Source organism: Synchytrium microbalum, assembly GCF_006535985.1.
Source record: "Synchytrium microbalum strain JEL517 chromosome Unknown SmJEL517_scf0010, whole genome shotgun sequence".
In the NCBI taxonomy this organism is placed as follows: Eukaryota; Fungi; Chytridiomycota; class Chytridiomycetes; order Synchytriales; family Synchytriaceae; genus Synchytrium; species Synchytrium microbalum.
This window is the reverse complement of record NW_022158359.1, coordinates 497,861-512,809: the sequence shown is the minus strand read 5'-3', so window position 1 is coordinate 512,809 and position 14,949 is coordinate 497,861. Positions and strand designations below refer to the sequence as shown.

Genomic DNA, 14,949 nt, shown 5'->3' with positions numbered 1-14,949 from the left:
AACGGTGGGGCTTTCAAGCAAGTTACTGCACTATTATGTGGCAGTCAATGTCCCTCTGCAGTATGTTGGTTGTCCGGTATAGTTTGGGCGTTCGTTTGTCTTGTGACAATCGAAGACTGACACGCGGAGAATGCCAACGTATTCAATATTTCTCAGAAGAAAGAGTAAATACGACGCGAATCGTGCGTCAGCCTTATTTAATCCAAATCAAAACGGCAGCGTGAGTATTACGGGTTGTAAAATGATTCTATTGATAAGACTATAAGGGAAACGGGGACGACCTATCTATTTACCACCAGTGGTTCCGAGACCTATTGTTTTAAAAGAAAACATCGAAGTCAATCTATCAGTCTCTAACCAAACCCATATTTGAAATTCTGTACTCACCCATAGCAGACTTGAATGAGTCGTAGATCCACCATTGGAGACCTAAATGAGATGACATCCAAATCAGTAGACATCCTCACCATTCGTATACAAACTCTCAAGTTATTTACCAGTCAAGGTGCCTAAAAGAAAAGTCGATTAATTGCTGGTCCAACAGTCAAACATTTACTAGTCAAACATACCAATCATGACAATACGGGTACCAAGACCTTTGGTGGCCAATGTAAAGACACCAGTTTCAGAGGCGATTTGACCAATAGATTTACCCTTGTTGTCAGCCTTGCTCATCAATGAGACAAGGGAGTCAGCTGGGTGAGAGACAATAGCACAGATAACACCAGCAGTGTAACCAGAAGCAAAAGTAACACCCAATTGAGTGAGTTTAGGGTAGGATTCCTTTGGCTGAGTGAATACATGGGTGTAGAACATTTGCACGGTCTTTTCAAAAAAGTAGAATTTGGCAACTGTATATGGGATTTGACGAGACCAGAGAGGGACCAGTGAGCCGAAGGGGAATCTAGTAGATGGATCAGCTCTCATTTTAGCCATAGCAGCACCCATAGCAGTTGGGAATGTTCCTGGAAGCGAGGTCTGGATTTTAACCTTTGCCATTTCTAATGGACACAAGGCGATATCGGCAAAGAATTCAGCAGATGCTGAACCAGCACACCAGATGAGACCCTTGTAGGCTTTAGCGTTTTCTTCACCAGCCAAGTTTGAGTAGTAGTCCTTGAAGATTTCATAGAGACCATATTTGAGAGCTCCTTGAGCAGAGTATCCCAATAGAGTTGGTAGCCATCCCTTCCATACAGCCATGGCTCCTTCTTCAGCAACAATGGTTCGGAGACCAGAGATCAATCCCTTGTATTTACCAGGGAAGACCTAGAATAATGTCGCGCGGTGAGTGACCATATTACATTTATAAAATATTCATTGAATTTAGCGTGTAGAAACATTGTAAGTTCAAGAATAAGAGAGCCTTTAGAACCACGATTTGAGAAAATTTTAGGCAACACAAGAAGGAAGGCACAAAGGTGCCAACACAGCAACTCCATCCAGCCAAAGCAAGCAGTAGATTCCAATGCGATGAAATGAATGTAGTTTCTAACACATTTCTTTGATCGATGTGTTTTGGTCACACCACGCTTTTTGATGGTTTTTATGCACTTTTTCGTGTCAAGCGGTTTTTTCGAGCATCGAGCCACATGATGGAGATAGGAATAAAAGCTCACCTGCATGTTACATTTGGTCACATCCAATGGAGTCAAGGCGGCATGGGTCAATCCTAATGAAAGACGAACGCGAATGGTCAAACCGTTGACAAAAAATGTTGAATTTAATTTCAACCGAGAGCAGGAAACTCACCACAAGCAAGGACACCTCCTAATACACATTTACTGTAGTAGCTGGAGTCGTGCACAATGGGGCCGTAAGTTCTAGCATCCCACTTTTTCGTTGTGACAGCTGTTGCCATTTTTGTTCCTAGACAGGTGAAAATTCAAGTTAAGAGGGCGTTTTAGAAGCAGACAGGGGATTCAAAGGAGCTAGAGCAACGTGAGTGCTGTGAAGACTTACAACTCCTTTTCGATTTATACTCGTTGGGATTCGACTTTAGGGATGGTTGCGATAGAATGCGAAATCGGCGACACACGGAAGGCTTCCCTAGACTAGGCGAAAGACGTGATTTATGCCAACAAATCAGCTAATACGCTTTGATATTATTTTATAGTTTCCATCTCAACCTCCTAGCACAAAGTCTGACATCAAAATCACGTCCAAAATCAATAATCGCCGGTGCTCCATATTTTTACCAACTTCAAGGTTCTCCCTTATACAAATTAGGAAGAAAAGATGTCGAATCCCTTCAACAATCCCTTCTACAATCCATTCGCTGACGATGATACCGCTCCTACTCATATCAATACAGTGGGGAGCCCCATCCACAATCCATTCGCAGCTGAAGACACCTCTTCTACACAAGTCAATACATCGGACAATCCATTTGCTGATCAATACAGTCCACCGCCAAACTATGTAAACCCACCATCATATTCAACACGGAGCAAGGAAGAACATCCCCAACAAGCTGAGGTACCACCAGCACTACCACCAAGGAGACCTGTAGCACCGAGTGCAGCAGTATCGAAGCTGTTGAAGCTATTCCCAAGTGCCGATCAAGGCTACTTGACAACAATATTGACAAAATACAATCAGAATGAAGCGTCTGCTCGTGCATACCTAGAAGGACAAGGGATGATAGCCAGTGATCGTACGAAGCCATTACCAAAGCAACCGCCAGCATCACCAATGTTGCAAATGGCACCACTTGAATCTGACGACTCGACCTCGGACGATGAAACTACGAGCAACGACTATGATGGCAAGGACGACGACGACGATGAAGCTCTAGCAAGGAGCATTGCTAAAGTCAAGTTACGTGATCCTACATCTGCAGAAGTTGAAATGCTATCCACGGTGTTTGCGGATGTAGATGAAGACATGCTCAAGTCTGTCTTGCAAACTTTTGATGGTGACTTTGTTAAGTCGATAGCCTATTTAGAAACAAAAGGGTTTGAATCGAGGTAGGAACTACCCATGTATTCACAATGTACAAATACTCCATAATTCTATTTGGCTTAATTTGAATTCTGGAGCTGAGTGACGACTGGAGCTGCGTGACGGTTGACTCTCATTCGCCGTCTCATAGTGACGCTGCCAAAAACGTGATGACTGGCACCAAGAAGAATGATACATCACAAGATGCTTTACAGATATTAGTAGAGAGATTTCCGGTAGGTTAATTCACTTGTTGCCTCGATACTGTGCTTGTCGTTGACAACATTTCGTGAGGTGAATTCTCTGATAAAATGAATTTCAATATTCCTAGACCGTGGACGCTGATATTATAGAAGCAACACTCGATGGCTTAAACGGTGATATGGAAAGAACTTCCGAGTATATATACCAAAAAATAGTAAGATAGCAAATTTTACGCACTTAAAGTACGATTCACTCATAATACACATAGTGTTAAACCTTGAATGATTTTCCCGATAATTTTCTTGCGTTTGAGTTTCAGTTGTACGTGTATTCGCCTATCGGTCGCTTGTCAATCGAATCGCCAGTTGCAATTTGAATATTTAACTTGTTTGAATATTTAACAAGTTCCTACCTTTTTCGATTGAAGCTGCCGTGTATTTGACACTTTGCGTCGACTTGTCAAAAACCAAACCTTTCCCACACCCACCAAAACAAAAGTACGCCATGGCGTACCCTGATATAGTGGTGAGCCAAGTGCTCTTGTACGTGACAGTCTTCTTCTTCTTTTGTATTGGAATCTGGGCTGGGCGAGGAAAGCAAAGTATGGATACTTTCTTGACTGCTCGGTCGAGTCAGGGATGGCTTCCGCTAGGTCTCAACTTCTTTGCTGCTGGTATGTAAAATGCTAGTCTGCATTTCATTTTGAGCCGATCAGCTACGGATGCATCCGATACATTTTGATGTCTTGTTTGTGACATCACACAAAATTGGTTTTATCTGACTTTGAAAACGTTACTACAAACACAGGATTGGGAGTATGGACGATCTTCACTCTACCTCAAGTTGGCGCCGAACTTGGTGTACTTGGAGTGTTTGACTATGCTTTTGGTGAGATTCACAAAGCTCGTGTTTTACAAAAAAAACGTGCTAGAAATCATCAATACTTTAATTTATATTCAGCATGTATCGTGCCACTACTTTTGTTAATGTGGATGGGCCCAAAGATACGATCCAAGATACCCGGTGGAGTGACAATCACTGAATTTGTTCGTTACCGATATGGTATCTTGAGCGAGATCTTGACTGGACTTGTTACGCTCTTGTATATGGCTGTCTACCTGTGCTCTGAGCTGACTGCCTTGTCGGACTTTTTGATCACTTATGACATTCCACCATTGGTACCTGTGATTATAGTTTGTGTTGCTACGTCGCTTTATACAGGTATGACTTTGACACACGCCGAAATCAGCATCTAAAAGGTGTAGCACTCGGGCTTTAGCTCATCTTCCACGTTTTTGATAGCTTTTGGAGGAATGAGAGCCTCACTCATGACAGACAACTTCCAAAGCTGGATTGTCCTAATCCTAATGGTAGTAGCCACCGTCGCACTAGCAGTCAACGTCCGTATAGATCCAGACGCTGTCGCCGCATCCCCAATAACAGCTCCCACCCGCGTAGGCTGGGAATCTCTATATACCCTCGCCGCAGCCGTCACAGCAGCCAATGTCTTCCACCAGGGCTACTGGCAACGCGTGTACTCGTCCAGATCAGACCGTGATTTGAGGCTAGCTGCATTATTAGGTAGCGCCATGACATTCCCTGTATTTTTCGCTATTGGGATAATAGGAACGATATCTGTATGGGTTGGGCTATCTGAGCCTGCATCGTATACGGCTTTCTTTGATATTATAAGTACATTGCCAGCATGGATTAATGGTGTTGTGATGGTGCTTACTGTCGCATTCGTATCGTCGTCTGTGGATACTCTGCAATCTGGTTTGACTGCTACTATCGTAAACGACATTGGTAGGAAGAAGATCCCTCTCTGGCTCGGTAGACTACTGGCTCTCTTAATCAATGTGCCCTGTCTCGTTGTATCAACACTGAATCTAAGTGTCTTGCAACTCTTCCTCATTGCTGATCTCGTAGCAGCTGCAATCGTCATGCCGTTAATTCTAGGCCTCTTTAGTAAATTCGACTACGTATTCGCCGGTATGGATTATATTCTTGGATTTATAGGTGGTATGTTGGGTGTTATTGGGTTTGGATGGATTGAAGGTGGATCGCTGGATTATGGAGTCAATTTATTGACTCTGCCAAACGGGCTTGATAAGCCTGGAGAGTCGCTAGGCGCCTTCTTGGTGGCTCCGGTTGTTAGTGTGTTGGTTATGGCTCTGTCGGCATTTGCACGGTTTATTGTTAGGAGAATCACAGGGCATCGGATTGTTGATTGGACGCTTGCTATACCACCTGCTATTACAACTACTGACACTAAAGGGGCGGAAGATGAGACTCAAAAGCTGCATGCATGATTAAAATGATTTGCTCAATACGCTATACGCCTGCTCTCTTGTATGTAATCAATAGAACTTGCTTCCTCGACATGATAAACTAAAAAACCTTTGTTTGCAATTGAAGTGCAAGAGTATACATGTTTCTACTAATTACTACACTTATACTGGGATGTTTTTTGTGACTATTTTGAGGTACGTAAAATTGCATCAGTCACCACTAGCAACTGTTCTAAACTCCACACATCGGTTGATGATAATAACTCGGGAGTAACTTCGGCGCCCTGGTATTCTCTTACATCACACGGATAATCTAAATCCGGAGCTTCGACTAGCCATACAATATCACCTACGTCAGGAGTATTTTCAATAATCGTATCACGACTACCATCGTCAGATGGAGCAGCAAAAGCACTAGCACTAGCTACAGCGGTACTAGAATAAACTTCGTCTCTCCAGTCATTTATAGAATCGGACGTGATTGATGAAGACTCATCCTGCTGTTGATATAGCTCTTTTGCCGTTGTTCGTTTCTTTTTCTTCTTCCTCTTCTTCTTTTGCGACGACACGGAGGAGATAGTCACTGCAGCTTCTTCCGTACTGTCTCGACTACTATTGCTATATCCGTTCCTGCTGGTTTGCTGTATTCTATCATCTTGTAACGAGAGGGCACTTCCTTCGGCAAACGAGGCCTCTCGATAATGCGTACACGGTCTGTCGCCATCTGGTTCGGTATATGGTGGGCCTAGTAGATCCAGCACTACTACTCGGTCTGATGCGGCCGTGAACGAATGCAGATTGCTACCTACACCAGGTTTTATCACTAGCAGGGATTTATCACAATCTGAGGGTATATCTTCGTTTATCCCTATTTTAGCTAGACGTCCTATTACCCAGAAAACAATATCAAAACGTGTTTTAAGATTATGCAAAACAATTTCGAATCATGATGACTCAAAATTCGAAACCAACGTACGCTTCGGAGAGTGATGGTCCCTCGATTCACCATCCACCCACTCATACGTCTTGACATGTAAGACACCTTCCACAACTCGAGAAAATACACACATGCTGGGATGGTCATGTACTGGCATCGATTCACCCTTCTCGAGAGCAAATATACATAACGTATATTCACCGTGTTCCAGTATCGTGTAATACTCTGACGTTAATTTCTGATGTAGCGGTCCAAGATGCTCTACAGAGACGGCAGCACAAGCCTGTTGCAACTTTTCTGTCAATACAGTGTTTTGGATGAATGGGTTGTATCCTGGATTTGCTACGGCTGGAGCGAATATCCTATGAGCTAAAATGGCAACTAGTTGTATCATTGACGGAAGAGCTATTGGGCTATGAGGTCTAAAGCCGACAAAAAAATGAAGAGTGGGATCAGCGATTTTACAACCGAAGATTCAATTCAAAAAAAGCATGCTTAAAAAACGCATCATGGGAACTTACATTGGATATGATTCAGACGGTATACGTCCCTCCGGTCGATAATTAACTAGGTTAGATCGCTCCTTGGCTGTAAGGTGGTTGTGAAAGATTTCGTCGTCAGCAAGCAACTCCACATCCTCGTCAGCCTCAGATCCAACTGGCCACGATAGAGATATATCATGCCTTTGAGCTTCTATTGTCCTCCTCCCTATTATTTTTGATTCTGGTGGTCCTTCCAGTTCAATGTCACTCCCATCACCCTCAAAACGAGGTGCGACAGGCAGTGGTAGTTGAGGAGGCAGCTTGAATTGTGTCGAGCAGCGAGTTTGGATTATACTGCTGGGCCTGGACTGAGCCAGGTACGGTTGGTATCTTTGTCCACAAAAATATGATGTTGATTGGAAGATGGAAGACGTGGTAGTAATAGTACTAGTACAGTTCTGATAATGTTGGTCTGTCTTGCAACCTGGCATATAAAGTACCTTTCAAACAGTTTGTCAGCTAGGTATGTGGGTTTCTGTTCTACGCTCCCATAAACCAATCGGATACGAGGCCGGAGGAGCAATAGAAACGTGTAGGACGTTAAGGACGATGGAGTTCGTTGCAATCCACCTATTTGAGCGCGGTTAAAATCACTTTGCTCGTTCTGCCTTCTGACCTTCTCCAAAAATACCTTCCTTCTCTGAGTTGACTCACAGTCGCTCGTCATGTTCTATCGCCTGACCACCCTCCAAAAGAAAAGGTTCGATGGGAACACCACAAACAATCCAACTTTCGATAAACATGTCGATCTCCAAAACTAGTGTTTCGGAACCAGAACAGTTGAATTATATAAAAAGATGCATGGTTCTACTGATTGTAGCCAGCTCTCAGCCGTGTCTTTACTGAGACGGGCTTTCAGCAACAGTATCCAGGTCGAAGCTTTAAACCTGAACGGAATACTACGGCGGCATTCGACACCTCCCAGCCCCAATTATTACTTCTTACCACGATATGACGATAATCTGCAATCTACTTACGACACCGTAATTTGTCAAAACCATCGGCACCTTTTGGTAAAAACGGCTTTCACAAACCTGAACAATGGATCCTCCAATTATTAACCAAGGCAGTCTTTCTGGCCACATATCTGAGCTCCAGATTCCATGCTCGTTGAAGAATGCACTCCCTGTATATAATATTTGCGCAGGTAGGGACATTAGGTAAGCCATATCTCCCAACTTCCGCGTTTGGTCTGTTGTTACCTGCTGGAACGAGTGATCGTAGCTCAAACGACCAGTCAATAGCGATCAGCTCCCTTTCAGTGATACCGCTACGAATAGAATCTCTCTCAGCAATAAAGTAGCTAGCCTTCCTGAAGAACAGAAGCGATCAATCCTTCATTACAATCGGTTCCCTCCTACGGGAATGCTTGATCAGGTAATGGTAATGCCAGCCAACGGATACGCACCATTTGCTCTTCCATCTGGGTTGCTGATGTGGGGCATGATCTGGGAGGGTGTCCCGAAGAGCTCGATGTGTAATAGATGTGGTGTCTGTTTCTCCTGTATAGCCTCGCCGTCTGAGAATATTAGAGATTTCACTGTCTTGCAATTCAAACTCTACGTTGGAATAATTAACTAGAGGATGCGGTTGCAATGGGGCATTCCATTTGAAAGTCCAACGTTCAGCACTACACATGAGATTGGTAGGGTTGTATATGAATATGTGAATGACAATCGACTACTGACTTCAGCGAAGGATTGAAATTCGTAAGGAAACATACCAAAGAGCCTTCCACAGCAGATCGTCATCAGCCAATTCATTCCAAAGTTTCGATCCTAATGAAGCGTGGCGCAGAGATGGCACATCCAAAAACGAAAAGACCTTGAGCAGAATTTCATGCGGCAGATCACTCATGTAGATAGTTTGTTCTTTATCCGTCATATGTCGTACTAAAGAGGTTGACTGTTTAGATTCAAACCATACATTTGTTGTATGTAGATCAAGGTACAGAGTCCAACTCAGTGCAACGAAATTCATGGGCGAAACAACGTACAATGCCGTACTTGTCGCGTGAAGAATGACACTTGCACGAATCAATGCTTTCCTTCGAAAATGGTTGAATTTTCACTTCCAACATTCTAACAAACATAAACCACTTCAAAATGGCAATCCAAAAGGTATGAAGAACGATTATACGCGGAGATGATGATGCTGTAAATGACGATTGGTTTGACGATTGTCTATTCTTCTAATTGTTTGATGTTGGACCCGCTTGGGTTGGCAACCTAACCAATTCTGACTTAACTGCTTGTTTGAAGGTTCACGCTCGTCAAATCTTCGATTCTCGTGGAAACCCAACCATTGAAGTCGACGTCACTACTGACAAGGGTGAGCTATGTTGCTGTATTGTTGAACTCAAGTCATGAACATTGCTAATTGACATCTGTCGTTGTTGTTGTATAGGCAAGTTCACGGCTCCTGTCACATCGAAACCATCCACCGGAAGATGTTTTAACGTCTGATTCTGTCCCATAGGCAAGTTCACTGCTGCTGTCCCGTCAGGTGCATCTACTGGCATTCACGAAGCTTTGGAGTTACGTGACAATGACAAGACCGCTTATGTTGGAAAGGGTATGAATTTATTGCATCATCACGGCCTTTCGGCTCGGGGTCTGGAAAGCCTCCTTCTAACCTCTACTTCTCCCTGCTGTAGGTGTTTTGAAGGCCGTCAGCAACGTCAACAACATCATTGCTCCTGCCTTGATCAAGTCAAATATTGACGTGACCGCTCAAGAAGCTATTGATGAATTCTTGATTGCTTTGGACGGTACAAAGGCCAAGTGTAAGTCCTATTGAATCGTTGGTTGACATGTACCTTCGACACGGAAAAACTCGCTTGACTGAAATTGTTGCTTAAACACATAGCAAAACTTGGTGCTAATGCCATTCTCGGTGTCTCTTTGGCCGTCGCTCGTGCTGGTGCTGCCCAAAAGGTACAAAAACACCACTCGACAACGCAGATGGCAATGCCAACAAAACCTTAACATATGCCGGCTTGTACCGGCTTGTACATATAGGGAGTCCCATTGTACGTTCACTTGGCACAATTATCTGGTGAATCTACTCCATACGTACTCCCAGTACCTGCCTTCAATGTCATCAACGGTGGTTCTCATGCCGGAAACAAGCTTGCCATGCAAGAATTTATGATTCTTCCTACTGGAGCTAGCTCTTTTACTGAAGCCATGAAGATTGGTACCGAAGTCTACCATACATTGAAGAATGTCATCAAGAAGAAATATGGTCAAGATGGTATGTGATGTTGTCGACACGTCAGTGACGTGATAAAGTTGAAGTCAACCTGAACTCTTATGTACATTGCTTTTCCTCTCCTAGCTACCAATGTCGGTGATGAAGGAGGATTTGCACCAAACATTCAAGACAACAGAGAAGGTTTGGACTTGTTGGTGGCAGCTATTGCTCAAGCAGGCTACACTGACAAGGTCAAGATTGGAATGGATGTCGCTGCATCTGGTAAGTAATTCTAGCTAATTTTGTTACATCATATCTGCGATTCAAACTCCCCACTCAACACTCAACAATACATCTCCATAGAATTCTTCAAGGACGGTAAATACGACTTGGACTTTAAGAACTCTGCTTCAGATCCTTCCAAGTTCCTGTCTGGAGTTGAGCTCGGTGATTTGTACCGGTCATTCATCAAAGACTACCCAAGTGAGTGTTGACATCTGTCGTTTCTGCTTTTTTGCAACTGCCTTATTGAAATTCTTTTGCAATAGTCGTCTCGATTGAGGATCCATTCGACCAAGATGACTTTGAATCATATGCCAGTCTTCACAAATCTGAAACAATTCAAATCGTTGGTGATGACTTGACTGTCACCAACCCTGAACGTATTCAAATGGCTATTGAACACAAGGCCTGCAACGGCCTATTACTCAAAGTCAACCAAATTGGTACAGTCACTGAATCTATTCGAGCGTAAGTATTGTCTAGATTTGCAAATGCGTTGGCTCTACTTGTTTTGCTTCAGAACGTCTCTTACACGCTTTCTTGCCACAACCCAAACAGTGCCAAACTTGCCAACTCTGATGGTTGGGGAGTCATGGTATCTCACCGATCAGGTGAAACTGAAGATACCTTCATTGCTGACTTGGTTGTCGGTCTTGGAAGTGGTCAAATCAAGACTGGTGCCCCATGCAGGTCTGAACGCCTTGCCAAGTACAACCGTCTATTGGTGATTGAAGAGGAATTAGGTGCCAACTGCATCTATGCAGGCGTGAACTTTAGAAAGCCAAAGGCATAAATTTGGCTTTCCTTGAATAATCATAAATCTTTGATATCACGCGTCCATAACAAACGAAATATGAAACAGAATGATTATTCTCCACAAAAAATTGATTCCCGCTGTTTTCTTCTTCTTTTCCTCGTTGCCGTGCGTGGTTTCAAAATCCGTTGTCGTCCTTTCTCCAACAAACAGGGCATTGTCGAGACTTTTCATTCTTGTACGCAGCGTATAGGTAGATATTCATCATGGAAGCTCTGGATAAGCTTATCACTAAACTAGGAGTCTTGAGGTTGAAGGTAAATCAACGAATTCAATTTTTGTTCTTCATTTGAACAAACCGAACGTTGAAACGAATATGTTGGACCTATCCTTGTTCTAACTTTGAAATTTAAATTCAGGATTTGATCAAGGCTATTCGAGCATGTAAAACAGCAGCGGATGAACGTCAGGTCATTGCCAAAGAATCAGCATTTATACGGACAAGTTTCAAAGAGGAGAATGTGGAAACTCGGCATATCAATGTTGCTAAATTATTGTATATACACATGCTGGGCTATCCTGCCCATTTCGGTCAGATGGAGTGTCTGAAATTGGGTAAGGCAAACAGCGATCTTCACCTCCCACTTTATCATGATGTTTGGTCAATACGTTTGTTTATTTGATTATGCTGATCTATCAGTTCCGACAACCTTTCATGTGTCAATTGATTAATTATGAATGTGATATCGTGATATACGGAATCTGATACCAACCAACGAATCACCGATTATTAGTGGCATCGCCAAAATTCGCAGACAAGAGGCTGGGATATTTGGGCATTATGCTGCTACTAGATGAGAATCAGGAAGTCTTGACACTTGTCACGAATTGCCTCAAAAAGTAAGTGGTTTGCAATCGCGATCTGTAATAATTTTGATTTCTTGGGCCTTTTTTACCAACCTGATATCCTTACACAACAGTGATATGAACAATCCAAACATGTATATTGTGGGCCTGGCCCTCTGCACACTGGGAAACATTTCATCACAGGAGATGGCTCGTGATTTATCAGGAGAAGTAGAAAAACTATTAGGCAACTCAAATTCCTACATTCGCAAAAAAGCAGCGTTGTGTGCCCTCAGAGTTATTCGTAAAGTGCCAGACCTAATGGAAAACTTTTTGAATCGAGCAAAATCACTATTGAATGAACGAAACCATGGTGTCTTGCTTACTGGAACGACACTCTTGACTGAAATGTGTCAATATAGTCCTGCTGCAACTGCCGATGTACGCAAACTGGTACCAGCTCTCGTCCGTCACTTGAAGAATCTCGTGACGGCTGGCTTCTCACCTGAACACGATGTCAGTGGTGTTACTGATCCATTCTTGCAAGTCAAAGTACTCCGCTTGTTGAGAATTCTGGGTAAAGGAGATGCTGAAGCCTCTGATGCCATGAATGATGTCTTAGCTCAAGTAGCGACTAGCACCGAAGGATCGAAAAATGTTGGAAATTCTATATTATATGAAGCAGTATTGACGATTATGGATATTGAGAGTGATAGCTCGCTACGAGTATTGGGTGTAAACATTCTAGGTAGATTCTTGGCTAATCGGGATAATAATATTCGATATGTAGCCTTGACGACCCTGACCAAAGCATGCCAAACCACTCAATCTGTCGATGCAGCCGCTTTACAGAGGCATCGTGCCACTATATTAGACTGCTTACGCGACCCTGATGTATCTATTCGACGAAGGGCACTAGATCTCGTCTTCTTCCTAATCAACTCGCAAAACATCCGTATCTTGACTCGAGAATTATTATCGTATCTAGAAGTCGCTGAAGGAGACGTGAAATCATCCATCTCATCCCGTATATGTGAATTTGCTGGTCGATACCGCCCAAACAAGAGATGGGAAGTAGATACAGTATGTCGTGTATTACGTGTAGCAGGTTCCTATGTTGACCAAAATGTGGTCAACCACTTTGTAAAACTGGTTACAACTGGTCCAGCAGATCTATCACAGTATACTGTACGTAAACTGTACAATACTATTAGGATTGAAGGTGAACGAGCCTTGGCACAAGAAGGGCTTGTTCAAGCTATGGTTTGGACTGTTGGTGAATTTGGTGATGCATTAGTAAATGGTACTGCTGTTCTAGTCATGGATGATGCTGATGATTCCGGAACCAGTCTTGAGAATACGAACGAACTTCAAATGGCTCCCTCTGAACGAGATGTGCTAGATATGTTTACCAGTTTGATGAGGGGCCCTTATGCTACTCCCATTGTTAAAGAGTATGCTATTACTGCTATGGCTAAACTCAGTGGTCGTTTCCAGCAATCTGATACTACAGAGTAAGTTTCGATATCGTATGCAACCAAAAAACGTATGCTCTAATGGAAGGATGCAGGCATTCTACTCTTTGAACGTGACTCACTTTCTTGCTTCGAATAGTGCCATCAAATTATTGATTGAAAAGTATCGCACCAACTTTGACTTTGAAATCCAACAACGTGCTGTTGAATATACCAATCTGTTTGCTCTGGATCATGATACCAGGATTGCTTTATTGGAACGTATGCCTGTGTTGGAAAGCGCTACACGTGAAGAAGCTGCCAAGGGAACTGGAGTTGCGTTAGCTGCAGGTGACGACCGACAAAAAACCCAGACTTTGTAGTATATACTGTTTAAGCTGACTTTTTCTTGCAGATCCTGCCTCTCCAACTGCAGGCAGTCCACCATCAAAGATCAATGGTGCGACAAATGATTTATTGTCATTGTCTGGTGGATCCTCATCGCGACCTGGAGATGACTTGCTCAACTCATTATTGACCAATAATACTCCATCGATATCGTCTCGAGGGCCTGCAGCATCTACAAAGTCTGATGTAAGCCTCCGGGAACTCAATATCCTCCCGTGTTGTTGGCATAATCCATGGCAGTTTTCACCTGACTTTTTCTCCTATGTAGAATGTAATGGATTTGTTGGGTGGCATTTCTTTAGGAGGCGCTCCAGCACCTGCACAAACCACACCATCTATGATGGCACCATCGTCTATGCGACCAGCTACAACAGACTTATTGGGAGATATCTTTGGTGGCGGTAGTAGTGGTAGCAACAGTCTTTCATCAACAGGAATGTCTGGCATGCCAGGAATGTCACCAATGAGTTCAACTTCTTCGCCATCATCAAAACAGCAACAACAATCAATCGATCCTTTGGCTGGTCTGTTTGGTCCAACACCGACTCCATCATCAGCACCATCACGCCCCATTATTACAGCAATGCCAGTAGCACCTGTTGCAGCAATGGCTTCACCATCTCTTGCAACTAGACAAGATTATATTTGTTATGATAAATCGGGATTGAAAATCACTTTATCTCCAACCAAGGATGCTATGGGAATGAATGTGGATGTTGGAGTTGTGTTTGCCAATACGAGTATTGCTACTATATCAGCTATGGTTTTCCAAGTTGCTGTGCCAAAGGTATATTATGTTGCTGAAAATCTAAACGAGAAAGAAAAAAACGCCTGGATGCCATACGTCAATAGACTAACTCCATAACTTTTCCACTTGATTCCATAGTCTTTGAGATTGCAAATGCAACCACCATCATCAACTGTGCTACCACCAGGAAGTAGTGCCACGCAACAAATGCGTATAGAAAATCCAACGAAAGCTGCTATTCGACTGCGTCTGAAAGTATCCTTCCAAGCCAATGGAGCTGTAGCCGCAGATGAGATTGTAGAATTTTCTGGATTCCCAGCATCACTATGGGCATAAACCAAATTT

General features: G+C 43.2%; 5 protein-coding genes across 5 annotated transcripts; 3 read left to right on the top strand and 2 right to left on the bottom strand.

Annotated features, from left to right (window-relative positions):
- Nucleotides 1-285: 285 nt before the first annotated feature.
- SmJEL517_g02486 (uncharacterized protein) lies at nt 286-1,861 on the bottom strand (the record flags this gene model as incomplete). The annotated part of the gene is made up of 6 exons (XM_031168414.1): nt 286-311; nt 388-429; nt 498-509; nt 570-1,269; nt 1,620-1,672; nt 1,753-1,861. The coding sequence occupies 6 exons, from the start codon at nt 1,859-1,861 to the stop codon at nt 286-288; spliced, it is 942 nt and encodes a 313-aa protein (XP_031025655.1).
- A 377-nt stretch (nt 1,862-2,238) lies between these two features.
- On the top strand, nt 2,239-5,459 carry SmJEL517_g02485 (uncharacterized protein; the record flags this gene model as incomplete). The annotated part of the gene is made up of 7 exons (XM_031168413.1): nt 2,239-2,969; nt 3,095-3,179; nt 3,275-3,361; nt 3,646-3,820; nt 3,955-4,035; nt 4,108-4,368; nt 4,450-5,459. 7 exons carry the CDS (start codon nt 2,239-2,241, stop codon nt 5,457-5,459), a joined length of 2,430 nt encoding a protein of 809 aa, XP_031025652.1.
- Nucleotides 5,460-5,623: 164 nt separating this feature from the next.
- Nucleotides 5,624-8,801, bottom strand: SmJEL517_g02484 (uncharacterized protein; the record flags this gene model as incomplete). The annotated part of the gene is made up of 7 exons (XM_031168412.1): nt 5,624-6,324; nt 6,415-6,797; nt 6,897-7,304; nt 7,358-7,487; nt 8,120-8,229; nt 8,326-8,547; nt 8,641-8,801. The coding sequence occupies 7 exons, from the start codon at nt 8,799-8,801 to the stop codon at nt 5,624-5,626; spliced, it is 2,115 nt and encodes a 704-aa protein (XP_031025653.1).
- Nucleotides 8,802-9,022: 221 nt separating this feature from the next.
- SmJEL517_g02483 (phosphopyruvate hydratase) lies at nt 9,023-11,187 on the top strand (the record flags this gene model as incomplete). The annotated part of the gene is made up of 10 exons (XM_031168411.1): nt 9,023-9,037; nt 9,179-9,248; nt 9,396-9,491; nt 9,574-9,702; nt 9,786-9,853; nt 9,938-10,172; nt 10,257-10,394; nt 10,476-10,595; nt 10,661-10,862; nt 10,953-11,187. The coding sequence occupies 10 exons, from the start codon at nt 9,023-9,025 to the stop codon at nt 11,185-11,187; spliced, it is 1,308 nt and encodes a 435-aa protein (XP_031025658.1).
- A 227-nt stretch (nt 11,188-11,414) lies between these two features.
- SmJEL517_g02482 (uncharacterized protein) lies at nt 11,415-14,940 on the top strand (the record flags this gene model as incomplete). Its single annotated transcript, XM_031168410.1, has 8 exons — nt 11,415-11,465; nt 11,568-11,763; nt 11,943-12,048; nt 12,129-13,508; nt 13,609-13,799; nt 13,864-14,042; nt 14,125-14,643; nt 14,743-14,940. The coding sequence occupies 8 exons, from the start codon at nt 11,415-11,417 to the stop codon at nt 14,938-14,940; spliced, it is 2,820 nt and encodes a 939-aa protein (XP_031025659.1).
- Nucleotides 14,941-14,949: the final 9 nt, after the last annotated feature.